Source organism: Lygodium microphyllum, chromosome 20 (assembly GCF_053477565.2).
Source record: "Lygodium microphyllum isolate KBCC chromosome 20, Lygodium_microphyllum_v1.1.10, whole genome shotgun sequence".
In the NCBI taxonomy this organism is placed as follows: Eukaryota; Viridiplantae; Streptophyta; class Polypodiopsida; order Schizaeales; family Lygodiaceae; genus Lygodium; species Lygodium microphyllum.
Window position 1 is genome coordinate 59,760,737 of NC_141154.1, and position 27,137 is coordinate 59,787,873.

A 27,137-nucleotide genomic window follows, 5' to 3' on the forward strand; every position below is an offset into this window, starting at 1 on the left:
GGGGGGGTTGCCCATCTTCAACCCTCAATCTTGTCTGCATTACTTTTACATTTTCATGGCTATAATTTTGTGAGTAATTTTCATTTTCAGCTTTAAGTGTTCATTCTCTTTTATATTAAATCTCGAAAACAAGCGAATATCATAATTGTTACCACACACACGTTGCTTTGCTTAAAAAGAAGTCCATTATGAATGGAATACTTTTCTACTATCTTTCTCTTTGTAGCCAGCTTTTAGGAGTCCAAATTGCCAAAGCTTCCTAGGCTACTAGGGCTCTTTTGAACTAATTGCTGCATCTTACCAAAGTGAAGATTGTTTTGGCAATGCTCTTTAAGAGAGAGAAGTAGTAGTCAAAACTTCGGAGAAGGATAAGTCATTGACTTTAGGAATTGGACTAGGAACATCTATTAGCTATGCCATTCCTATAGCGAATTTTGAGGTTAAACTCCTGCATAAGCTCCATCCATCTACGAGTTTTAATGAATGGTGGCTCCTCCAAATAATAAACTGAGCACTGTACAAATAATGATGCCATACTTCAAGCGCATGGATGATCATCAATAATTCCTTCTCTTGGCTGGTATAATGGGTTTGGGCATCGGTGAGCTTAGGGCTCTCAAATGTGACAGGTCGGCCAGTCTTGATAAAAGACAACACTTAAAGCATAGTTGTCGCATTTGTAAGATTTATTTAGATTGATAATTTGCAACTTCGGTGCAGTGGTAACGACCGTTTCATTGCTTGAAAACATTCATTGAGCTCACTAGTCCAAATAATTGTAATGTGGTTTTTGTTGCTTTGGATAATCTTAAGCAATTGTGTCAAGGATTCAACAATACGAGCATTCATTTATGAACTTTTGAAAAAACCTAGTAAAATTAAAAGAAAATATTTGCCTTTTGGTCCTTGGAATAGGCCAATCAAGCACTACTCACACCTTTTTGAGATCAATTCTAATGATATCAATCAATATGAGATGATCAAGATATAACTGCTTTGTGTGAAAGAATTCACACTTGGATAGTTTGACAAACAATTGTTTACATCTTAAAATATCGAAGACAACATGTAAATGTTTCGCATGTTGTTTTCATGACTTATTATAAATAAAGATGTCATTGAGAAAAATGACTATCCACTTCTTAAGAGATGGACGAAATAAATAATTTATTATCTGTTAGTAAGTTGTGAAAGCATTGGCCAATTCAAACGATAGGACCAAAAACTGATTATGTTTGTACAATGTTCGAAATGATATTTTCGAGACATTCTTTGGAGCTATCTACATTTGATGGTAGTCGGGATTTTGGTGAAATATCGAGTATCACAAAGCCGATCTATAAGGTCATCCATCCTAGGAAACGGATTTTGATGAAATATCAAGTACCACAAGCTATTTATATTTGATGGTAGTTGGGATTTTGATGAAATATTGAGTACCACAAAGCTGATCTATAAGGTCATTCATCCTAGGAAACAAATATTTATAATTGATAGTCATCTTGTTGAGATCTTTGTAATCGACACAGAAGCACATTGTGCTATCCTTTTTTAGGCGAGAAGAACAAGTATACCCCATGGAGACATACTCGCCTCAATAAATCACTCAGATAAATAGCCTTGAAGTTGCCTAGCTATCTTATCTTGCTCTTTTCGGGCTAAACCTATAAGGTTGTCTAGAAACAAGATGACTACTAGGCAATGTCTTAATCGTATGGTTTAAGGTTCCATGAGACGGCGCAAGTCTTTCAAGTAGCTTGGATGGAAAGATGTCGGCATATTCATGTAATGCTGAATCCAAATACTTACTTACATTTGAATTGATATTAAGATTATCATTAAAAAAATTGAATTACATTGAAATTAGATGGTATAACTTTTCATTACTGAAATTGTATATATATTATTTTTTGTCATCTTGGAGGGTAAATAGCCCTTGATCACATGGAAACGACCATCAAGCTCAAAAGAAAGTACATGATTTTTATAAGCAATATACAAGGAGAAGTATTTTTCAAAGAACCATCACATGCCAATAAAAATGATATCGACATGGTTAAGGCCCATAGATCGGAAATCTATAATTTGATAGTATTATTGGATCGAAAGATCCAAATGCATTACCAATTAATACCAATGATCCATTGTAGGGCCCTCTACTTATTGGACACAAAAAAATTCGGCTAGTGGGTATTGTGTGGAGCCGCAGTCTTTGCACATTGAGAAGAAATAAAATGTTGAGTAGAACCATTATTGAAAGAAATTATTATCTCTTGGCCATTTATACACCTAGTGACCTTTAAAAGGTCGTGTGAGCCAAAAACAGTTTTATTAATGGGATTACTATTGCTTTTACTAGCAGTAACAAAACAATCTTCGAATAACATTTCAGAAGTTATACCTAAAGTTCCAAGAGTATTTATCAAAGTCTCAGAAGTAGACTTTACCTTTTTGTTCTAGAGGCACTCGTGATCACCGTAAAAGTGACTTGTTTGATGACAAGTGAAGCAACGGCCCTTCAAGCAATCCTTCTTGTGAGTGACCTTGCACTTACCATCTTTTTGCTTATGCAACTCCGAAGATGGCTAATAAGTTGTTGTTGGCATAGCTGACTTCTTTGACTTCTTAAAGGTCGGGGTAGCTCGATGGGAGCCCTCGTTGATTGGATGTCTCTACTTGCAGCACAATAATTATCAAAATTATTTGCATATCTGTAGACATCCTTGAGTGAATGAAGAGGATCGCAGAGCATCTTGTTTTGGTTTTTCAGTGGCAATCTGAAAAGGTATCATATATAGAGTAACACTTGAGGATCGTCCAAGGCCTTCGCTTTGTGCAAGAAATCTAACTCTTGTGAATACACATCCAAGCTCTTTTTCCCCATATCAAGTCAAATAATTTTAAAATTTTTTCAATCCGATCATTGGTCATGCAATGTTTCCAAAAAATGGATTCAAATTCAACCCATGTCACCAGCTTAGGGCGTAGGTCTGCCCACCAAGCATACACCTTCCCCTATAACATGATTTGTATTTTCCCGATGCACCAGGTGTCATTGAACCCATACAAATCAAAATAGACCGTCCATTTGGCCAGCCATGAATCAATGAAAATGGGGATCCGCAACTTAATCAATTGCCGCTACATTTCTTTGACTTGAGCTTGGAGAATCACCACAAGGGACGAATCTCCATCAAATTTGGAAGAATAAGAGGCTTTTGGCATGTCTGCTTTTGTGTGCGTTTGGATTCGGGAGAAGTTGATGGACATTCTCCATGTGTTGAGATTCAGTAGGAATGGGTGTATCAAAGGGAGATATCCCATGAGAAGTTATGGTATCGGTAAGAGAGTAAGTTTTGGGGAGAGAGAGAGAGAGAGAGAGAGAGAGAGAGAGAGAGAGAGAGAGAGAGAGAGATGATGATGATGATGATGATGATGATGATGATGATGATGATGATTTGGAGATCAAAGAGCTCAAGAGAGGAGAGCATAAATAGCTAGCAATATTGAAAATAGTTTGTATTTAATGCAAAGCTGAAAGCATTTTTTTTCCAAAGCAAGGGGTAAGTTCAAGGGCTTGCTTTAGATTTCTTTTAATCAAAGAGTGAAAGTGGACTGTTAATAATAAAACGGAGATTTGAGAGAGAGATATATGCATAATACTTAGTAAACTGTTCGGTCTTTGACATGCAGCCCCAACATGGCTTAGTTATGTGTGCGTGGAGTGCCCTTTGCTCCACGTGGACTAAAAAACATTAAACGTGGCTAGTCCGTTTCAAGGCCGATCACAACTAGTCAGACAATCGTGATTGTTTGTTTTGACTCGTCACAATTTGTGAGCTGCACCTTGTCTCATCAAACTCATACCTCCCCTTTGCTTTGACATTCCTGAGTTTCTCTCTGTTGGATGCATGTTCTCTCTCCCCCCAAAATCTTCATTTTCTCTCCATGACCATTTCTTTTCAGACTATCCACCCATTTTTCTCTTCTCAAACTGGCCAAGAGTCTCTCTCTCTCTCTCTCTGTCATCATAGTCGTTCTCTCTCCATGGTACTTAGCATTTACAACAATGTTTATCTTAACATTTAATCCTAATGTTAAGATTAAAATGATTGCTAACCTTAAACTAAACATGATATATTATTGCTACTTTGATATTTAAGGTTATTTAGCATTAAAAATAACAACAAGAACAAGAACAAGAACAAGAACAAGAATAAGAATAAATATTGAATCGACAGAAATTATTGTCAACCAAAACTCTCATGCTTACTTGGGTCACAAGGTTTTAGCTTTCAAAATCGGTTTAGCATAGTCTTGAAGTGGCGGCCTGGGCTTTGATTGTGAGAATTGTTGAAAATCCTTGTGCACAAGCATCGCCTCAACACAAAGCCCTAGCACGAATACAAAAAAAATAAGCATACCTTGCTTTCATACCCACCACCTACAACACGTTCCCCTCATGCATACTCCTTTTACAAGCCGTGTTCCATACCACCCTTAATGAGATAAAGGTGTACCTGTTAGGTGTGAACCATCTTCATTTCACGAGCAAAAGTGGTTTTCTACATTGTCATCGGATCTCATGTCTAATTGCAGGTTGACACTTTGATACCAATTATATGCCCCCATAGGATCCAACTTTGCACACGAGACTCGATGCAAGCTCAATTCACAATAATAGGGGTTGGACATGAGACACCTCGCCTCTGAGCCATAGAGCCAAACGAGCTTACCCGGAGCTTGGGAGCTAGCGGCACCTTGGATCACGACCACATCCCAATGGTAGGCGTCCCATACCATCGATCCACACCATCCCAGTATATAGATGCATTAGGCAATGGGCCAAGAGTCTAAGAGTAGTGATCACACAATGAATGCATACAACAAGGCCTCGAGTCATATAAATAGGATTCAGTTGCCCTAAACCCTCAGTGCCCTCAGTGCGTCCGCACTAAGTTACTTCTTGACCATTGTGACTAATGCTACTAGCATCCATCCAGACGTCAAGATGTAGCCTCCATGAGAATGACAGGTGTTGAGATCTCTAGCCCAATCTTGAATCAGTGTACCCTTGTAAAAGTAAACCATGACCGTATGTTAGGACATAAGAAAAAGTATACCGAACATGTCTCAGCATGTGCATGCAAGAAGATCTCCTCTAGTGTGAATGTCACGAGGATGTGAAAATTTGATGCTTTGCTTATGCTTAATTGACATTTGATTAAAGGATTAATCAAATATGCAATTAAAAGATGCACATATGTTGCACATGTGAGGTGCAAGCTACTTTTTTACAGTTGAAGGCCCAAGGACCCTGTGAAAAAGTTGGGTGTTAAAGGCAAAAGTTGTAACAAGTTACACTTGTTAGATTCTAGGTGAATTTTGATGTCAGTTTGTTCCTAGGACTATTAATTGGCCATTAAGTGTCAATGGTGACACTAGGGACTAGGCATTAATTAATGGATTAATGCTTGTCCAAGGGTCAATTAATGCATGGGACCACTTTGGGTTGCAAATGGCCTAGCCGATTAATTTTTGGATGGGCAAGGTCAATTTTTTGGGCATGGATTAAGGGCTGAATTAATTTTCAGAATTAATTAATTCTGAAAATTAATTAAATGGCTGGAAATTGCTGAAAATGGATTAAGAAAGCTACTGCTTGGCAAAACTTTCCCATGCAAGTGGGGAAAAGGCTAAATAGGGCTGAAGGGAGAGGGAAATCTCGTTTTTTCATTTTGGAGCTGTTGGAAAGAGGTGTTGGACTGTTGCTGCCAGCTTTTTGGGCCATTTTCCAGCCATTGGAGACCATTTTTGGTGATGGAGATTGCATATTCTTGACCTTGGGAAGCTGGCAATTGCTGCTGATGCACTTTCTCCTGAAGATCACAGTCTCTGATGCTCCTATTGTTGTTGGTGCATCCGTTTGGGGCTGGTACAGCAGGACAGCGGCAGATTTTGATCAGTTCTTCATGACAAATCTCAGAATTTTCTCTCTCTACAGCATTCTCTCATCTCCTTCAGCCTATGCTCAGCCATTCTCAGCTATTCTTAGCCATTCGGAGATCTCAGCCATTTTTGGTGGGCTGATCTGTAATTTCTGCAGTAAACCCTAATTTACAGCAAAAATTAGGGTTTAGCAGCCACCTTGGGATCCGTGCCAGAGATTGAAGGCTCAAGGGACTGAAATCAGCACAGCTGATAATTGAAGATTATCAAGGGATTTCAGGAGCCGGTCCATCCCGAATTGATTTGGGGCAGCATTTGGGCAGCCAAGGGTCAAATTGGAGAAGAAGGCTTGGATGAATCAAGGGGCAAATGACCCAAAAGGCTTGCTGGTCATTTATGATAGCAAGAGCAATTGGTTAGCAGGAGGAGATTGAAGAATCTCAAGTTGTACTCCTTCCAATTGAATGAAAGCTAAAGAAATACCGCAAGGGGTGCCAGTTTTGGGGCCAATAGGGAGTCTATTGTCCAAGAATGTTATGGTAAAGTGTATATTTCATTTTATGTGCATTTATTTATTGCTGTAATTAACTCTTAAATTAGGTTATCACCACCCATTCCAAGAAGGAAGGCTGGTTTTAGTGTACCAACCAAAGAAGTTTTTGTACAATAGTCTTCCAGTGCTTTGCATACTAGGGGCAGATCACAGCAAAAGGGCAAATATGATGGCAAGGGATGTAGTAAATCACGTGGCAAAGATGTTGCATGCCATCATTGTGGCAAGAAGGGTCACTTTAAACATGACTGCTATAAATGGAAGAAAGAGAAAGGAAAAGGAAAGAAGACAGATGATTGCAAGGGTTGACCCAGGGAATCCTCAGATAAGTGGACAATGAGGTCAAGAGATTTTGTGACATGCCGTGTTTGATTAGTACAATACTATTCCACTAATTGAAGCGCATGCTTTTGTTGTGAGACAAGAATACTATCCTTGATTAAACTATCTCCATGCCTAGGAAATAGGACAGTTGACCAAGGTCAGTCATCTCGAAAGTAGAACAGAGTTGGGCGGCTATATCCGCTACGGTAGCAGAATGTGAGTTTGTGATAAATAGGCCATCAGTATACAAAAGAATATAGGTGACTCCCTTTCAAGTGGTTTTGACTGGTCATAAGGGATAGAATGATAACCATGAGTTGTAAGGAACTCATCCCTTTTATGGAACTAGGAACACAATGCTTGCTTCAGTCCATAAAGAGCTTTTCGTAAATGAAAGATCTTATCTTTGCGATTGGCAGAAGGACATATGGGACGTTGCTCCATATAGAGTTCCTTCTCCAAGTAACCGTTTAGGAAGGCACTTTTGATATCCATCTGAAAAATCGGCCAATCATGATGAGTGATTATTGCAAGCAACAAATGGAATGATTTCAACCGCACAGTGGGTGCAAAGGTCTTCTCATAATCTATATCATATTTTTGTCCAAAACCTTACACTACAAGGCGAGCCTTGTATTTATCCAAAGTCCCATCAACTTTCAATTTGGTTCTAAAAGATCTACTTGGTTTGATTTACTATCTAATGAGAAACATGGATCTAGAGTATGGCAGCTATGGAGGATGAAACACAAAGACAATATTCATGATGACATAGGCGAGCATTGATTGTTACTCAAGTGAATTAGGTTCCAAGATGGAAGCTTGGACTCATAAACACAATCTTGAGTAGAGTGAAAGGACAAAGGACAATAGCACTGTATTCAAGTGATAAGAAAATACAATATTTTATAGGCTTATGATGGTTTCCTTTTTCTCTATTGTGCCAATGGGATTCAGGCACCTCTTTCAAGACTGCTTGCATTTGCCTTGTCCACTACTCCATACAAAGAGATATACAAATAGGTGTGATTGCCAAACTCTCAACACCCCTCCTCAATCACAGCCGTAAAAAAGCACCAAGTGTATAGAGGCTATCATGGGTAGAACTTGGTAAGTGTGGGCATACCACAACATGTGAAGCATCCAGAGGCTATTATAGGGAAAACAAACATCCTCTAAGCATGGGTATACCCAAATATGGCAAACATCAAGGGGCTGTTACAAGGCCTCACTAAGTGTGTAGAGCCTGTTATGCATAGGCTACATGAGGAGTTTTACAAGCTTATGATAGAAGCATTAAGGCAAGGTTATACAATACTCTAAAAAAGTTGGACAGAGTAGTGGGAATAGAAGGATTGGTGAGCCTTCTCTTGATGGTCTTCTTCTTCTTCTTCTTCATCATCATCATTTCCATGGTCTTATTCTTTCACAGTTGCAAGGTAGGCCTTCTAAGACTTTTTTCAAGTATGACAGAACTTCTCGGTGTGTCTAGTTCTTTTGCCGAAGTCACAAACCAAGTGGTATTTCTTTCCCTTGTACTTGTTTACATATAACACTTGTTCATCTTTTGAAGTGTTTGGCCCTTCTTTGCTTTTGATCTTCTTTTCTTTTTCTAACAAAGAGGCCTTAGTGTCAATCAATTTAGGGTTTGACATGTTAATTAATGTAGTGGAAACATTACCATATTTAGGAGGAAGACTTTTCAGCAAAACAAAATTCTACAAGCTGAGTTAAAAGACTCTCCATGTAATTCAAGTGAGTTGTCAAAGAGGTAGTGCTCTTCAGATCAAGTCTAAAGAATTCAATTAATAGTCCATATTTAGAGGATTTGGATTGAGCTCCAAACAAGGTTTCAAGCCGGTCCCATGTGTCATGAGAGGTTTCACAAGTATCCACATGATGGATGTAGCTAGCATCCAACTCAAGCTTTATGATGGCTTGAGCGTTGTCGTTGCTTTTTTGCCAAGTTGTTGCAAGAGCAACATATTAGGGATTCTTTTTTTGACCATTGGTGATCATCCATAAGCCCTTCTTCATCGAGATAAACTTTATCCGTGTCTGCTAGATATGAACGACTCCGTTAAAGCGACATGCCGGTGAGTCTTTTCCCATGTTGAGTGACTGGAACAACATCAAATCAGCACTAGAATTCTCAGGTTTAGGCGAGTAATGAGCTGGCTTTGGATGTGTCAAGAGATACAAGCAATGGCACTTTAGTATCAAAAGATACTATTTTGAAATTTGATATTGTTCATTGGGTCTTCCAAATCTTTCAAATCTTTCCCTCCTTGCTGATTTGATGTGCAAATGCTGATGGAACTTCAATGAATCAGTGCATCAAAGTGTTAGTGACTATGCTTGGGCCGAGGGAAGTGAGAGAATGAAGAGATTTTTGAGCTTTAGTGAGGATGGCTATGGCTGTTTAGGGTTTTTGGATAGGCGATTGGTTTTTTTTGTTGTAGCAGCCCATAAGGTGGACCATTTGAGCCAAGATTTGAATGGAAGGTAGCTTAAATAACAAGCTTTCAAAGCTCCTTGACCAGAGTGAACATTGTGAAGCATGGAGTGAGAACCAGCCGGACGACTTGCTCTGTGCCTATCTCGGACAGCGATGATGAATTTTGGCAATGCCGGGCTTTGCAGCTCATAATGTTGAGATCTAAAGTAATAAGATGGTGCGCGTGGAGTTGTAGAGGATATGCCTAGAAGAAAGCTTCAATAGAAATTGCTTGGTTTGGGAGATTCAAGAGCTCCAATGTGAGAGCGTGCATGCTGGCTATGGCTACCAAGTAGAGAGAGTGTGATTCAAGTGGGGAGATGAAGTTATATACTTGAATTGAGCTTAGATTGAGCTGGGCAGAGGTGAAGAGAAGTTGGAGGAGCAAAGAGGAGAGATGAGCCATTCTTAACTAAGCTCTGATACTATGCTGAGAAACACGGATCTAGACCATGGTAACTATGGAGGATGGAATACAAAGACAATATTCATGATGACATAGACAAGAAGGATTGATTGTTACTCAAGTGAATTAGGTTCCAAGATGGAAGCTTGGACTTATAAACACAATCTTGAGTATAAGATACAATGACACTGATACTAGAGTGAAAGGACAAAGAACAATGGCATTGTATTCAAATGGTAAGAAAGTACAATACTTTATAGGCTCATGATGGTTCCCTTTCTCTCCATTGTGCCTATGGGATTTAGGCACCTCTTCCTAGATTGCTTGCATTTCCCTTGTCCACTACTCCATACAAAGAGGCATAAAAACAGGTGCGATTGCCAAACTTTCAACACTTTCTTGTGGCTCGAACAATCTACCAAGGTCCAAGTCTCATTTTGGTCAATGCTTTCAAGCTACTTTTCCATGGCCTCTCGCCATTGGGAATGCTTTAGAGTCTAGATGCAAATGAAACACTAGATGCAAGTTGGGTAGACCTTCTAGGGATCTTTGAAGTGGAATTTGATGGAAGGATCTTTTAATCTCGTGTGGTTTGCTAGTACCAACGAGACAATGGGTTTTTGGCGGTAAAGACTTTAGAGGTGGTTTAGGAATGGATTGTAGACTTGGCTCAAACGGCACCATGTCCGATGTGAAAGGAGGGGGGCTTGGCTCAGAGGCTAGTGAAGTGCTATATATAATTTCCCTCTCATAAAAAGTGACATTTCTTCTCCAAGAATCAAGTAAATAATAGTCTTTTACCTTAGAAGAGTAGCCAACATAAATCAAGAGATCAGCTTGAGGAGTAAGCTTTTCTATTTTATCATTAGGAGTATATGTGTAAGTACGATGCTCGGAGATTGAAGGGGGAAATGACAGGCTAAGTGCCAAAAAATGCCTCAAAGGGAATCCTTTGCGGAAGTGCCACCATTGAGAATGCGTTGAGGATGTATATTGAAGTGTTAATAGCCTCGACCCAAAGGCGCTCAAGAAGCTCTATTGCTAATAACATAGAGTGTGCCATGTGCATCATAGTGTGGTTCGTATGCTTTACAACTCCATTTTGAGAGGGGGAGTTGGTAGAGGTAAGTTGGTGGAGACGTCGTGCCCTTGTAGAAACTTGGTGAATAGCACGCACTCAATCATTTTGAGAGTCTATGACCTCGGTTGTGGTTGTTGTAGAGAAAACTGCTCGCCCCAATTGGTAAAAGTGCTAAATGGACAATCAATTCACCTCAAGTTGAGGGACATAATATACATTATCCAATGATGCAAGATCCAAGCCCTCAACAGTATCAAACTTGATGCTATCTAGACCATGGATCTTGACTGAGGAGTTATTTCCACACTGAACTTTCTTTGCTGCAGGGGCTTGGGAGATATAATGGGTGGCTTCACTATCCAGGATCCAAACGGGAGAAGATGTGCTTGGTTGGGTAGAGGGGGTCTCTGTGGTCATCTTATCAAGAGGTAACTTGCGAATGTGGACTAAGCTCGAAGCCTTGGATATCTCTACAGAGATGAGGTGAAGCTCATGTCCAACAAACCAAGGGTTTACCCGATTGAGGGGCTGAGGTCTGAGTCTTTTGTTTACGGCGTGTGCCTTTTACCTTTGATCGGCACTCATCATCCGAGTGATCAACCTTTTGATAATGTTGGCAATACTTTTTTTTTCTGGGGTACATTCAACAACCTAGGTTTTAAGGATGATTGGGAGTTTACTTGTGTCTCACTTATTTAATGAGTTTGCTTTGAGTTTTGGTTTTGGTTTTGATTCTTTTTGCCTTGCCCTTGCTGCCCTTTTTGACAAGAGACAACAAGTGCCCCTTTGTGGAGAAAGCACTATGAAATTGATTGAACAATTGAATTAACTCAATAGTTGATACTGGAATTGTGATGAACCCTAGTTTTAAATTAAAAAATTTTAATGAAAGGCCTTGCCAATGTCAATCGAGTATCGTCGTTACTCCCGTTAGCGAGTGACAATGTCATCTCGTCCAAATGAACCAATAGCGCTATCGCCATAGTTTGAATGAATCCGCAAAGTTATCATGATCACCCTCAATGCACAATGAAACCAGACTTCCTTCTTGGAATGGGTGGTGATAACCTGATTTAAGAGTTAATTACAGCAATAAATAAATGCACATAAAATGAAATACACACTTTACCATAACATTCTTGGACAATAGACACCCTGTTGGCCCCAAAATTGGCGCCCCTTGCGATATTTCTTTAGCTTTCATTCAATTGGAAGAAGTACGACTTGAGATTCTTCAATCTCCTCCTGCTAACCAATTGCTCTTGCTGTCATAAATGTCCAGCAAGCCTTTTGGGTCATTTGCCCCTTGTTTCACCCAGGACTTCTTCTCCAATTTGACCCTTGGTTGGCCAAATGCTGCCCCAAATCAATTTGGGATGGGCTGCCTCCTGATATCCCTTGATAATCTTCAATTATCAGCTGCTGATTTCAGTCCCTTGAGCCTTCAATCTCTGGCACGGATCCCAAGGTGGTTGCTAAACCCTAATTTCTGCTGTAAATTAGGGTTTACTGCAGAAATTACAGATCAGCCCACCAAAAAAGGCTGAGATCTCCTCCGAATTGCTAAGAATTGCTGAGAATGGCTGAGCATAGGTTGAAGGAGATGAGAGAATGCTGTAGAGAGAGAAAATTCTGAGATTTGTCGCGAAGAATTGATCAAAATCAGCAGCTGCCCTGCTGTACCAGCCCCAAACGGATGCACCAACCACAATAGGAGCATCACAGACTGTGATCTACAGGAGAAAGTGCATCAACAGCAATTGCCAGCTTCCCAAGGTCAAGAATATGCAATCTCCATCACCAAAATGTTTTCCAATGGCTGGGAAATGGCCCCAAAAGCTGGCAGCACAGTCAAACACCTCTTCCCAACAGCTCCAAAATGAAAAAACGAGATTTCCCTCTTCCTTCAGCCCTATTTAGCATTTTCTCCACTTGCATGGGAAAGTTTTGCCAAGCGGCAGCTTTCTTAATCCATTTTCAGCAATTTCCAGCCATTTAATTAATTTTCAGAACTAATTAATTCTGAAAATTAATTTAGCCCTTAATCCATGCCCAAAAAATTGACTTTGCCCATCCAAAAATTAATTGGCTAGGCCATTTGCAACCCAAAGTGGTCCCATACATTAATTGACCCTTGGACAAGCATTAATCCATTAATTAATGCCTAGTCCCTAGTGTCACCACTGACACTTAATGGCCAATTAATGGTCCTAGGGAAAAACTAACACCAAATTTCACCTAGAATCTAACAAGTGTAACTTGTTACAACTTTTGCCTTTGACACCCATCTTTTTCACAGGGTCCTTTAGCCTTCAACTATGAAAAAGTAGCTTGCACCTCACATGTGTAACACATGTGCATCTTTTAATTGCACATTTGATTAATCCTTTAATCAAATGTCAATTAAGCATAAGCAAAGCATCAAATTTTCACAACCTCGTGACACACAAAGGTAGAGATTGAAAGTCGATGCAACATCAATGAAATTGGAACATGGATTTATAAAGGATGGCATATAATAGAGGGGGAAAAAGGCTATATAAAGCCTTGTGCTATAAGGTTTGAGTTAATTGTTAATTTTTGACTGTTGGCAAGAGGGGGAGTGAGGAGGGAGAGAAAGAAAGAAAGAAAGTTATATTAACATCTATAAAAGGCCAAATTGGCCTATGAGACCAAAATGTTGTATCTGAAAAGTTGATTCAAGATTAGTGAAATCGAAACATGGATCCATAAAGGATGCCATGTAATAGAGGGGGACCAAAGGCTATATGGCACTTTGTGTAGACCAATGGAATGCAATGCTCTCTCCATTGCATGCGGCTGCTTTTGTGCTTCATCCTCTTTGGAGAGTAAAGAATTGTGACAATGACAAGGAGAGTAAGGGTTGGATGGATATGATTTAGTGTGTTACAAACTATGATCTAATTGCTTAGGGGAGTTATATGATGAATTGGATAAGTTAAGTTTGAGTTGGATCCATTTGCACATCATAGTGCAAAGGATGAGAAGAGGATGCATCAAGGTGTAGAATGGTGGGAACCTTTGGGGCAAAGACACCAAATTTGCAGAGGTTGGTACTTAGGATATTGTCTCAAGGCACTTGTGCTTCACCCTGTGAGAGAAATTGGAGCACTATTCTCATTCATGTGAAGAAAAGGAACAAGCTTAAGCCAATGCATATATAGAAGCTTGTTTTTATACACAATCAATTTGCTTCTCATGAGAAAGTTGAAAGAAAGGGATATGAGAAGATGGAAGTGTCCTTGGAAATGCTCAAGGAAAAAGATGATGAAAGGCTGCTTGTCTTGCAGGAAACAAGAAGTTGATGAAAATTCAGCTCTTGTGATAGTAGGTGCATCCGGTGCTGGTATCTCTAGTGTGCCACAAGATTGGGTGGATGAGGATGAGGATGAGGAAGAGGAGGAGGATGAACTTCAGCTTGGGGATGAAAAGAGTCATCTTGAGTGGCAGGGCATTACAATCTTGACCCTTGACTCTTGAGTCTCTTGAGTTTTCTAGAGTCCACAGTACTATGCAGTTTGATGATTCATCATTGTACCTTTATCTGATGTATTATGAATCATGACATATTGTAATCTAAGTGGGATGATTATAATTTGTGACATAGCTTTTCCCATATGTTTCCATAGGGCATATGCATATGGGTATGGAAGTATGATTGGAGTACGGCTCAACCTTAGGGGCTAAAACATATGTGGCCCTAATTTTATCTTGAAGAACCTAAAAATTAGAAGATTATACACATTTTAAATCTTCAAAACTTGTAGCTTCAAACTAGTATAGAAGATCAAGCTTCCAAACATCATAATCACAAATTTACAATGTATTATGTCACATAGTTACACACTCATTGTTCATAGGTTTCATGAAAGCATAAAGTCTCAACATTCAAAAAGTAATAACAATTTATGGGGGCGGGAAAAGTCAAGTATGATATCCCCAAAATTTCCCATTCCTGTTTTTTCCATACCCCATGTCTGTTAAAATTTTTTGTCACTCCAAATTTTTTTGCCAAAAAAGTCAAGTATGTTATTTTTTCAATACCCCAGGTCTGAATCAGCTTTTCCCACGTGGTAAATTTGCATACTCAGGCGTGGAAACCCAACTATGATTTGTGACCCTAAAGCCATGACATTTTGTGATCTTTGTGGGTTGATAATCATTTCATACCTGTGGTCCCATTGTCAAATTTCAATGTCTTGTATGCTTGTTTTTCAAAGTGCAATCTTTTTTGAAATGTTTACAATTCATGTCAAGGTTCAACTTACCATTCTTGTATTTTTCTAGTTTTTAAAATAAAAAGAATTAGAGCAATCTATGATTCAGCCTGGGGGTCTCAATCATACTTCAGTCATACTTTCATACCCGTACACACATGGTACTGTGATATGTATGGTATGAGCTATGGTTTCATATATCAACAAGAAAAACCAACTTATTTTAAAACAAGTTGTATGGGCATGTGTCCAAATTGGAGTAGCTTTTGCAGTTAGAATTAGAGCAATCTATGATTTAGCCTGGGGGTCTGAATCATACTTCAGTCACACTTTCATACCCGTACACGTATGGAATTGTGACATGTATGGTATGAACTATGGTTTCATATGTCAACAAGAAAACCGAACTTATTTTAAAACAAGTTGAATGGGCATGTGTCCAAATTAGAGTAGCTGTTGTAGTTAAACTTGAGGATACAGTTCAAGGTCTTGTACAACATAAAGATAGCAACACACTTTGAGTTGCATGTTTCTGATGTCACTTGCATGTATACACATTCTCTTCTCAACTTCACTTGTACATACAGACAGGTTATATTGATGATAATAGTGCTCTTGGAATGGAATCATGATAGGCTAACTGCTTCTGTAAACTGGGACAGACTTGGCCAACTAAAGAGGAGCTTGCTAAAGCAAAATATGAAAACCATCGAAGGAAGAAAAAAGTTCTGCCAAAGGGTACTTCAGAATACCAGGTAGGTTTTTTCATTCAAACTAGCTCTTGGTGTCTTTGCTGGTATGCACACATTTATGCTTCAGTCTCCAATGTCTACAGGCTGCCTGGTTTGTGGAGGACAGTGATGATGACGAGTTAAATGCATTTGGCTCTGAAGATGAGCCAATGGAAGGGGTGGACATGAATGATAGAAATGAAGATAACGGTGTTGTTTCTGAGGAAGAAAATCAGGATCAAGAAGATGTGCTGGCAGATATATCTTTCCATGATGAAGATTATGATAGTCGAAGTGAAATGATGGTAAAGTCCATAGTTAATGTTATTTTTTCTCTAGATTCAGGATATTCTCCCATCAGTAGCTGGCATATCGAGATCGTAGTTTAAGATTGGATCCAGGTTGAATTACAAAGTTTCTGCAGTGGAACTTTTAGAATTCTTTTTAAAACCATAAAATAGTAGCTAACAGGTGCATATATGTTGATTAAGATAAGCTTGCTAATGAACTCTGTTCTGATTAGTGCACGACATTTTTTCAACACAAAATTCAATTATATGGATGGATAAAGGCTCAGTTTATTCTATTGAACATAAGTTTTGGCTCCACATCACATAGTTTTTGTGCATGTGAGTAAGGTGGATGAAGAGCTGACAACTGAAGAGCGCATGGCTGAGCTGGAACGTCTGAAAGAAGCCTATTCTGCTGATGAAGGTTGGGTTTATTAATTATTCTTTTCTAGCGTGCACTTTCTAAAGACTTGAAGTATACACCATTTTTTCTGTTCAAGTATTGTAAAGGGGCGTGGATAGTAAAAGAGGAGCTGATTGTATTGCAAGGCAACAGTTTTGTACTCTTTATGAAAACTACGTGATGGTTGATGATATTTGTAATAAGGATTGAGTTCTACAGACTATAAGCTTAAAAGAGTAGTAGAGCAAGTGATTAAAAGATGTTCCTTTTTACCAAGAAAAGAAAATTCACTTGTTAGAAGATCTCCTTGAGGTAAACTACATTATAAAAAAAAATTTCTTGTAGGGAACTACTAAGTACATCATAAATACAATGCTTGAGTGAAAAACCAATCTAATGCAACCGTCTGTGGCGCTAAGTGGAAGAAGATGCTAGTGTCTCATGTCCTCATAAAAGCATCTCTCATCGTCCTCATCTGCTTAAAGTTACCCTATAGTCTCTCCCATGTCCCATAGAGCATATGAATAGTCTCTATGCAGATCCAAGAGAGAGTCTTTGTTGTAGGGTCAATGGCATGGGCACATCTCATAGTTCGAATGAACCAAGCAATGATGCTAGCAATCAACTCTGGTCTGTAATAGTGTCCCTTAGTCCATTGTGTGTGAGTAATCTGATGTGGAACCCTTGCTCAATTGTAGGTCATTGTTGCGGAATCAATGGCTCCCCTAAAAATCCTTGTATCCACATATTGTGCTTTTATTTGTGACCCAAGCTATTGACCCCTAGGTTGCTATCATTGTGAGAGGAGAGAGGACACACAGAGATTGAAGCTCAGCTGAGAGTACAGTTGACAATGAAGAGAGAGTGAGAGTGAAGACATGACTCCCAATACAATAATCAAAAGAATGCAATGTGCAAGTACAAAGTACAACCCTTAAACCTTAGGGTTGCTAATGTGTGTTCACACCTGAAAGGTGTAAAACACGATAAGTGCCCAAACTGTGTAACATAGGCACATAAAATAAAAGAGAGTAAAGCTAGGGGAAAAAACCTCTCGTAAGGAGAGTAAAAAGTGCCCCAGTGTCCTACGGAGGATCATCGACACTCCTCAGTGAGCGTAGGTGTGAGTCAAACCCAATAAATTCCCCTAGAGTGAAGAGTGATTAATATACAAGGATCATCCACCAAAGGAGATCAAATTTAAAGCATTGCGTAATGCTTCAAATTTGTCATGAGGAAGAGCTTTGGTGAAGATGTCTGCCACATTATTGGTGGTAGGACAATAGACAAGGTTGATATCTCTTGCATGTAGCCTCTTTTTGACAAAGTGATAGTGGATCTCTATGTGTTTTGTGCGTGCATGAAACACTGGGTCCCGTTACACTGCAATGGCACTGTGACTGTCAGTAAACAAAGGAGTAGAATTTGTAATAGATACATCAAGATCAGCCAACAAACATCTTAGCCATGTACATTCAATTGTGGCAGTGAAAGCTGCCTTGTATTCAACTTCATAAGACGATGTGGCAACAATGGATTGTTTCTTGCTAAGCCAAGAGATGCAAGATGAGCCAAGAAAGAAACAATGTCCATTCGTATAGTGACATGAATCAAAATCACCAGCCCAATCTGAATCATTGTAAGCATGTACTTGCAATGGCCCTCCTTGAAATAAAGCAATCCAAGAGTCCTAGTATCATGCAAGTAACGAAAAACATGCTTGACAGCTTACCAATGTGGCATGCGTAGGCTGTGCATATATGTGCTCAGGGCTGAAACTGCAAACTGAATATTTGGCCTTGTGTTGCATAAGTAAATGAGACATCCAACTATTGGAATATATATGGATATCAAACAAATCACTGTCATCATGCAAGGACAACTTGAGTCCAGTCTCCATTGGTGTGCAAATTGGCTTGCAATCTTGTACGCCAAACCTCTCAAGAAGTCTACCAATGTATTTGGACTATGACAACCCAATGCATCTAGCATCATGAATGAATTGGATGCCCAAATAGTAGTGCAAAGGCTCTAAGTCTGACATCTCAAAAGTTTGATGCAAACTTTGTTTGAATGCTGAAATCTGATCAGCATGTGTCCCTATGAGTAGAAGATCATCTATATAAAGACATATGAGTAGCAAGGATCCCCCCCTCTTTACATACGTAAAGTATAGAATTTAATGAGCTGTTAATGAACCGTTGCCTGAGTAAAAAGGCATCAATTTTTGCATACCAATCTTGGGGAGCTTGCTTCAAACCATACAAAGCCTTTCTCAGCTTGCATACCAAGTGTTCAGATCCCTCAAGTGCCGAACCAATGGGCTGCTGTACATACACTTCTGCTTGAACTTCCCCATGTAAAAATGGAGTCTTAATATCAAGTTGGGTGCACAATCCAACCATGATGGGTAGCCTAAGCAACGATAGACCGAATGGTAGTCATATGGGATGTAAGAGCAAATGTCTCCTCATAGTCAGTGCCTTTCTTGTGTGTAGCCTTTGGCCACAAGCGTGGGTTTATACTTGTCAATGGATCCATTTGCATTTCTTTTCAGTTTATAGACCCACTTTGTACCAATGGCTTTCTTCCCAACAAGAAATGTCACTAAATTCCATGTTTCATTCTTTATGATAGAATCAAATTCAGCTTGCATTGTTGCCATCCAATGCACACTTTGTTGTGCATCCTCAAAACATTCAAGCTCCTCATCATTAAGTGTATGTGCTGCCATAACAAACTCCATTGTATTAGCACCATTGTGCAGATGAGCTTGTCTTCTAGTACGACTAGCAATAGAAGCATCCAAATGACTATCTTTCATAGTCTGCAAGTACCATCTAGGCATCTGCCTAGCTTTCTAATTGTGTACAAGCTCCTGTTGAACCTAAAATTCAGCATCTTGTTGAATATTCAAATCAGCCATAGGCTGAATTTCCGTATTACTCAATGGAGCAGTTGGCTGAACATGATGTTCATTTGTTGAAGCTCTAGCTGTATCACCAAAAGAAATGGGTAGTAGCTCTTCAAATACATCATTGGCAGCCTGATATGCATCGAAAACCACATCCCTACTAACAAATACTTTCTTAGAGACAGGATCATACAATCTATATCCTTTGCTCTCACTGTTGTACCCTACAAAAATGCATTTAACAGCCTTTTTGTCCAACTTCTTTTTGAGTACCTTGGGAATGTGAGCATATGCAAGACACCCAAAAGTACGAAAATATCCAATAGAAGGTTTCTGGCTGTTCCAAGCCTCAAAAGGTGTAACATTCTTTAATGCCTTGGTAGGGCACTTGTTCAAAACATGGCAAACACACATAACTGCTTCCATTCAAAAACTATGTGGCAAACTCTTTGCTTTCAATATACATCTGGCCATCTCCATGAGTGACCGATTCTTTGTCTTTGCAACCCCATTCTGATGTGGAGTATATGCAGTAGTGTATTGATGGACAATGCATTTCTGCTTCAAAAGATTATTCAACATGGAAGCCATGTATTCTCCCCCCTCGGTTTGAATGGAGAGTCTTAATCTTACAGCTAGATTGATTTTCAACAAGTGCTATACAAAAGCCAAAAATGCATCATATACGTGTGACTTTTTTATCGAGTAGACCCAACAAAAACGAGTAAAGTCATCAATGAAAGTGACAAAATAGTAACAACCACCCAATGACTTTGCTTGCATAGTGCCACATACATCCGAATACACAATCTGTAATCTGGCAGTTGCCTTAAAAGCAAAATCATGAGAAAACAAAAAACGATGCATTTTGTCCGAAATGCATCCCTCACATATATGCTCAGGAGTCTCTCCAGGAGAGTTGAGCCATCAAACATTTGTATACATTGTATAAGCATTGAACTACCATAGTTAACATGCCTCATGCGACCATGGCATAACTTTGCATGTGACATAGCAGGAGTAAGAGTAGATGCTAGATAGACCGACTAATCAACTGAATAAGCATCTAACTCATATAGTCCATGACATAATTTCTTAGTCAAAACCAAAGTCATGAGTTTTAAATCTCTGACCACATTTGTCATCATCGAATATAACTTGCATACCACACTTTGCCAAAGAAGAAATGGACAACAAATTCTTCTTTGTGCCTGGCACAAATAATGCATCTTGCAAATGGAGAATAGAGCCATGAATGGTTGTCAACACAATCTCCCTAATACCTCTAACAAGGTACGATGCATTGTTGGCTCACTACATAGACTTGCCAACAGGAGTTGCAATAACGGAGTAAAACAAATCCTTGCAGGATGTAATATGCCTAGAAGCACCACTGTCAAAGAACCAAGTGCTCGCATCCTTAGTAGAGCTAAATGCTCTATCAACCCAAGAAGAGTCATGACTGCAAGTGTAAAAACAATAGTCACGGTCTACCACAAAAGACACGGACTTAGTGGCAGTAGAAGGTGCATCAGAAACAGACATCCTTGACTCCTCCTCCTCCTTGGCTATGCGCTTCCTACATTCTGTGATGTAATGACCTAGCTTTTTGCAATAGTGACACTTGCCCTTCTTGGCTTCCGTGCACCCTTGTTTCTTGCTGCTCTGTGACGTACTTGAACTCCCAAAACTCTACGGAGCATTTTTAGCTTGGCTGCCCTTGCCCTTTTGCCTTGCCATCAAAGCTTTTTCGGAGGCTATAACATCCTCCCCATTGTTCTTTTTTGTTTGCTCTTCTTTTAAGAGCAACCTAAACAATAGAAGGAAAGTAAGTGGCTGCGGAGAAATTCTCATGGTAAGATTCAAGGCCATATGAAAGGCCAAATAGGAGGGCGGCAATGAATTCAAAGCAGTAGAGATTAACTGCACATAGGAATAGTTCTCACCTACAATCATGAGCTGCTCATGCAAGTCTTGAATTTTGTTGAGATGATCTTGCATAGAATCACCTTCATCCATCTTCACATTCTCAAGTTCTTTCTTCAAGAAAGAGATGCGTTCATCATTTTTTCCAGCAAACATTTGCTCAAGTGTCAGCCATGTTTCTTGTGAAGAGGTTGTTAACTGTATATGCGGGATGATAGACCGCTGAATTGCCAAATCAATCAGTGACAATGCTTGAGCATCCCGTGTGTCCCAAGCCTTTTGTGTTGCTGATCTTTGGGGAAGTGGCTGAGTTGAAGCAAGCTGAGTAGGCCTTCGACCACGCCCTCCTAGAGGAGGTGTTACAAGAGCCACAACTCCAAGCCGAACTTCCTTACCAGTGACATAATCCCAAAGATTCTTCGCAATCAGCACATTTTTCATCATAAAAGACCATAGAGAATAGTTGTTGGCATCCAACCTATCCTCCTCAGATACATATGTGAATATGAATACATCACCTCAACCCTGATTGGCCATGATAAATGTCACTATTCAAAGAGCACAAGAGCAAGACTTCAAGCTAGACCAATCTGGAAATCTGAGGATTTCTAGAAATTACAGCAAGCACCCTACTATAATTAGCAAATTTGATCATACTCTGTCAAAAACTATCTAATGTGCAGGCTGTCCAATGCACAAACAGTGCTCAACAGCACAAAAAAATGCAAAAGCTCCATAATTTGTCTGACCCAAAATTCATGAAATTTCTGCAATAAACGTGTCCTTGACACGTGCAAAATTAGAGATATGTCGTATGGGCAAAAGCCTCTTCTAGAATATCAAATCTAAGTAAAAAAAATTAATAATTTTTTCTTTTACCTTTGATATAGTCTATGCAAATTTGAACTAGGTAGGTAGGCTTGGCGGACTTGGTGGTGGTGTTGGCGGCTCAACTGGTGATTTCAAGTCCAGGGCATTGGCGGCAGCAACTGACTGTTGGAGGAGGTGGTTGGGGCTTCATTGTTGTGGCGGACAGGACTGTAAGTGGTTCTTGGGAGGTGAATTGGAGGCGGACCTGTAGCAATTGGTGGCGTGCAGACAAGGGCCAGGGAGTAGAGGCGAGTTGGAGACAGGCATGTAGATGGTGGCACAGTAGGTCGAACAGGCAACTCAGTTGAAGCACCCGCAGGGAGCTCGAGGCTGGCAAGCATAGGCTAGTGCATACTGTTTGACGTCTGGGAGGGTAGTACAGGTCTGAAGCATAGGGAGCTGGAGGCGGGGACTTGCTTGGTGGTGGTGGTGCAAGTAGAGGGACTGCAGGGAGCAGAGGTGTTGCAAGCTCTGCAGGTGCAGATAGGACAGAGGCAAGTGAAGCTGTTGAAGATGCAGGTGGTGGCTTAGCTAGTAGTGCTGCCGACAATAGTCGAGGAGCTCATTTGAGCTCAAGGTCGGCCCTAATACCAAATGTGAGAGGAGAGAGGATGCACAGAGATCGAAGCTCAGCTGTGAGTGCAATTGACAGTGAAGAGTGTGAGAGTGAAGACAATACAATAATCAAACGAGTGTAATGTGCAAGTACAAAGTACAATCCTTAAACCTTAGGGTTGCTAATGTGTGTTCACACCCGAAAGATGTAAAACACGATAAGTGCCCAAACCGTGTAACATAGACACATAAAATAAAAGAGAATAAAACTGGGGGAAAAAACCTCTCATAAAGAGAGTAAAAAGTGTCCCAGTGTCCTATCGAGGATCATTGACACTCCTTAGTGAGCGTAGGCATGAGTCAAACCCAACAATCATTTCGATTTAACTGTGCCATGAAAAACCATCCTAAGCGCTCTCTTCCACATCTCCTAGGTTTTAGGGAAATCCCATATACATTGTTCGCTATCCTTTCTCTCTCCACATCTTGTTCATGTCACATGAACCTTGCCATAATTGAGCTAGGCCAATTGCCAAACTCTTATGTGCTATGAGCCATATGAATAGAGAGAAATTCTTGGGTCTAAAGGTATCATCTAGTATCCTTAAAGAAAATCTATCAAGAAAAGCATCTAAGATGCCTTGTTTGTGCCAATATTGAGAAACAATTAGCTTTTCTTTGATCCTGCTCATTTGTATCCTCATCCCCAACCTGGTGGTGTAGTCAAAGAACCTATGTGACAAAGTTTGTTGAGTAATGGTTCCCCCCAAACCCAATCTTTTGGATCTCATCATAATCTTTACAAATAGTGTCTTTAGGTCTCTTCTATCTTTCCACATCTTGCATGTGCCATAGAGCCTTGCCATGATAGAGCCAAGTAATAATTTCCAAACTCTATGACCATAGGTCTTTTGGAATTAATAGTACTCTCTGTTTATGGTGGCTGGAAATTAAGTTTCCTTGTTATGGTGTTAGCTTGGCCAAGCAAAAACATAGTACGACTTTTTCTCAATAAGCATTTGTACCAAATGTCCTAAACGTGCATTGGGTGCCTTAAAATCTATTTCACTTCCTTGTATCAAAAGGGAGCACATTCACATTAGTGGATTCTCCTTTTTATCTCCAAGCTTGTACCTACATTTACATGACAATGGGTCACCACAATCATCTTTTAGCCATTGGTTGCTGACAATATTCAATGTGTGTTTTGTCATTAGATTCTCTTATTTTCTTTGTATTGTCACATCCCGTTGTTGCTAGCAAAAGGCACTATTTTTATTGCTAGAGGGATGATGGCCTTGAATGATTCTCCCCTAATGCATTGAGGCACATGCTCAAGAGGATGATAGCCTTAAATGTTCTCCCTTCAGCAAAAGTTGTCGGAGACATTTGTCCTTTTCAAGCATAGTGCTTGCTCGTGTACATGGGTGACTTCACCAACAGGTGATTTCAAAATATACACATCGACTAATACTAGCATTCATGTGTGTTAAGAGCTACTGTTCTCAATTGTTGGGTGCTTGTGGAGTATCCCTTGTTTTTTTATTTTGCAACAAACAATTATTTATTAATTGATATTGTTGTGCTGATGAGAATGATTTAGCAAGACTCTATGTAAAATCGTCTAGGACAGTGTTCCATGCCAAAAACTTGCTCATATGCATCCTTTTTCATTACATCTCTTGCATGGTATCATCACGATACTTCGTCGCAAGCTTGCTGCCCAACAGCGTTTCAAGCCTAATTTCCCTACCCATTAGCTTCGTACTTGCTGTATGCCCTGCTGCAGAAGCCATTCTTCGCCAAATTCCATCTTGTTGGGCTGCTCTGAAGGATGTGACAGCCTGCCTTTTGCTGTGTTGCACCCCTTTCTCAGCTAGTGGCAGTGTTTGCAGCCTAGGTGACAACTTTTGCTTGCTGTCTATGGTCTGGGTGGCTCATTTCTGAAGATTTTGGAGCATTGCACCTTGGCAAATGATACCATGTTAGAGTGCACAGCAGAAAAGAACAAGAACATGGAGTGGGAAGAAGGTGGAGACAAGAGAAATGCAGTGGAATGGAAGGAACAAAAGTGACTGATCACAAACGGTGCATAATTTCCTAATTCCTTAATCACTAAAACAAGCACAACACGAGTGATCACACAACTGAATAATATCCATTTGTTTCTGATAAATGTTACATTTTGAACAAGTGTATACTACTCTATTGGCCACGTCAAGTACCCTTATGAACACTTCTATCAATATACCCTCAAAAACATAGCCACTAGCAATAGGTCATATACACACAACCTTTAACATGATGTTATATTAAAATATTCACTTATGTTATTCAAAAGTACGGTACAAAATATAGCATTGATTCTTGGCACCAATTTATTTATTCTCAGACTTGGTTGATGTGTAGGGATAGGTGAGGTATGTTCAAAGTGCTGGGATGAGCATTTAGCCTACCTTTGATTAATTATTCTCTATTCATATTTTTCGGCACCATCAATATTATTTATTTTTGAGGAGTGCTGATGAATTTATATTTACGCTGCTCCCAATTATTGTTTTTTATAAGACACCTTGCAGTGGATCACTATTATTAATAGGTATATAGCCAAGGGATTTAATCAGTCACTTGATATTTATGGGAAGGTTTATGCCTTAGTTTGCTTTGCAAGCAAAATTAGAAAAGCAAGCTTACTTTTTGTACAAAGGGCTATGTTGGGCATAATATTTTTTAATACATCAAATACATGCATGGAGGAGAGTCCTTTCAATGCACCGGGGGAGATCGCACCCAAATTTTGTTGCACTTTTCTCTCTTTGAGTTTACTTCTAGTATTAAGTGAGAGAGGTGAGAGAGAGACTAAGTTTATACTTCTTCCATTCACTAAATAGGCTATTCTTGTCTGATCCATGCAACAACTATGGACACATGAAATCCTTAATTCCTAGGTTATTTTGTTAGATTTTAGCAGTTAATATCTGGTCGTTCTTTAAGCTTCGGTGTCTGACATCTATAGAAAGTATGAGAAGTTCTAGAACCTTTCATGTTACTTCACAGTGATAAAGCAGCCCTAGGTTTGGTTACTGTGTTGTCATTCTTTCAAGAAAGGAGGTGAGAAAGACCAGCATGAGGTTTGGTAGTAATCTGCTATTGAGGGCCTCTTAATACTTTTGGTTGGTTGCTGTGACTAATTGTGCAGAATTTCCTGATGAGGTGGATACACCCTTGGATAAGCCTGCAAGGGAGCGATTTGGAAAGTACAGGGGCTTAAAGTCTTTTCGAACTTCTTCTTGGGATGCAAAGGTCTATAATCTTCAGCAGTGTTGATGCTCTTGAGTTATTCTGAATTATTTTGTCAAAATGTGAACATGAACCAAAGTCTTAGAGGTTGCATTTCCTTTGATTGTTGCTCTTCATATTCTAGCTACTAGGGCTGGCCTTGAATTAAGTTGCTTCATGTTATCATAGATATTTGAGCTTTTATATTTGTAGTGATTGCCTCAGGGATGAGCTTGAATTAAGTTTAAGTAAGGGGCAGCTTCATGTTATGTGGATATTCAAGCTTTTACCTTTGTATTGGCTGTCTTATTGACGTTTAAGGGAAAAAGAGTTTTCCTCCTTTCACGGAAGGATATTGCTTGTTATTAAATATTCCAGTAGCATGGTGTCTTATGCTCAAGCTGGAAAAAGGAGCAAGTATGCCTGTTTGCTCCCTGATTGGTGAAGTTGCAACTTGTTGTATCTTGGTGTAGGACTTAAATGGCTAGCTTTTACTGATGAGAGGGTGTGAGATGTAGATTGTTTTGTTGTTTTGCAGGAGTCCTTGCCACCTGAGTATGGTAAAATATTTTCATTCGAGAACTTTCGACGAACCCAAAAACTTGTCTTGGCCAAAGCCTCTGATGTAGATGAGGGGAGGATTTCTGGCAGCATTGGTGTGGGGAGCTATGTGAAGCTTTTCATTAAAGATGTTCCCTTCAAATCAGCGGCTTTGCTAGAGAGCTCATACAAACAAATGCCATTAGTGGCTTGTGGGCTATTTCAACATGAATCCAAGATGTCAGTTTTACATTTTAGGCAAGTAATTTTCCGTGAGAAGCTGCAACAACTTTGAAGATAACTATTTTCAGTCTTGCTCTGACTAGCTTTTCCTTTACATTTGTGCATTTAAGGTTCATGTTTATCAAATGAATGACTCCTAAGTTTCTGCACCAAAATGTTTTTCTTTCATCTTACCTGTTGTAGGCTACATTAGTTTTTTATTGGATGAATACACTTGCAAATGTTTGATTGTCAAATTAGGTTAGAATGTTTTGCAGTCTCATTATGCAGGGCGTGAATTAATACTATTCAGTGATTATTAATGCTTTGGGGATACTCAGCACCATTTTGCAACTTGT

At 39.6% G+C, this 27,137-nt stretch overlaps 1 protein-coding gene across 1 annotated transcript in view; it reads left to right on the top strand.

The window, feature by feature from the left end:
- LOC148018944 (pre-rRNA-processing TSR1-like protein) overlaps positions 1-27,137 on the top strand; it is a 106,729-nt gene that overhangs the window by 49,903 nt on the left and 29,689 nt on the right. Inside the window, exons 13-17 of the mRNA XM_087701434.1 lie at positions 15,711-15,803; positions 15,884-16,084; positions 16,418-16,493; positions 25,937-26,040; positions 26,555-26,814. Coding sequence (XP_087557560.1) covers positions 15,711-15,803; positions 15,884-16,084; positions 16,418-16,493; positions 25,937-26,040; positions 26,555-26,814 — 734 coding nt within the window. The remainder of the gene's footprint in view (positions 1-15,710; positions 15,804-15,883; positions 16,085-16,417; positions 16,494-25,936; positions 26,041-26,554; positions 26,815-27,137) is intronic.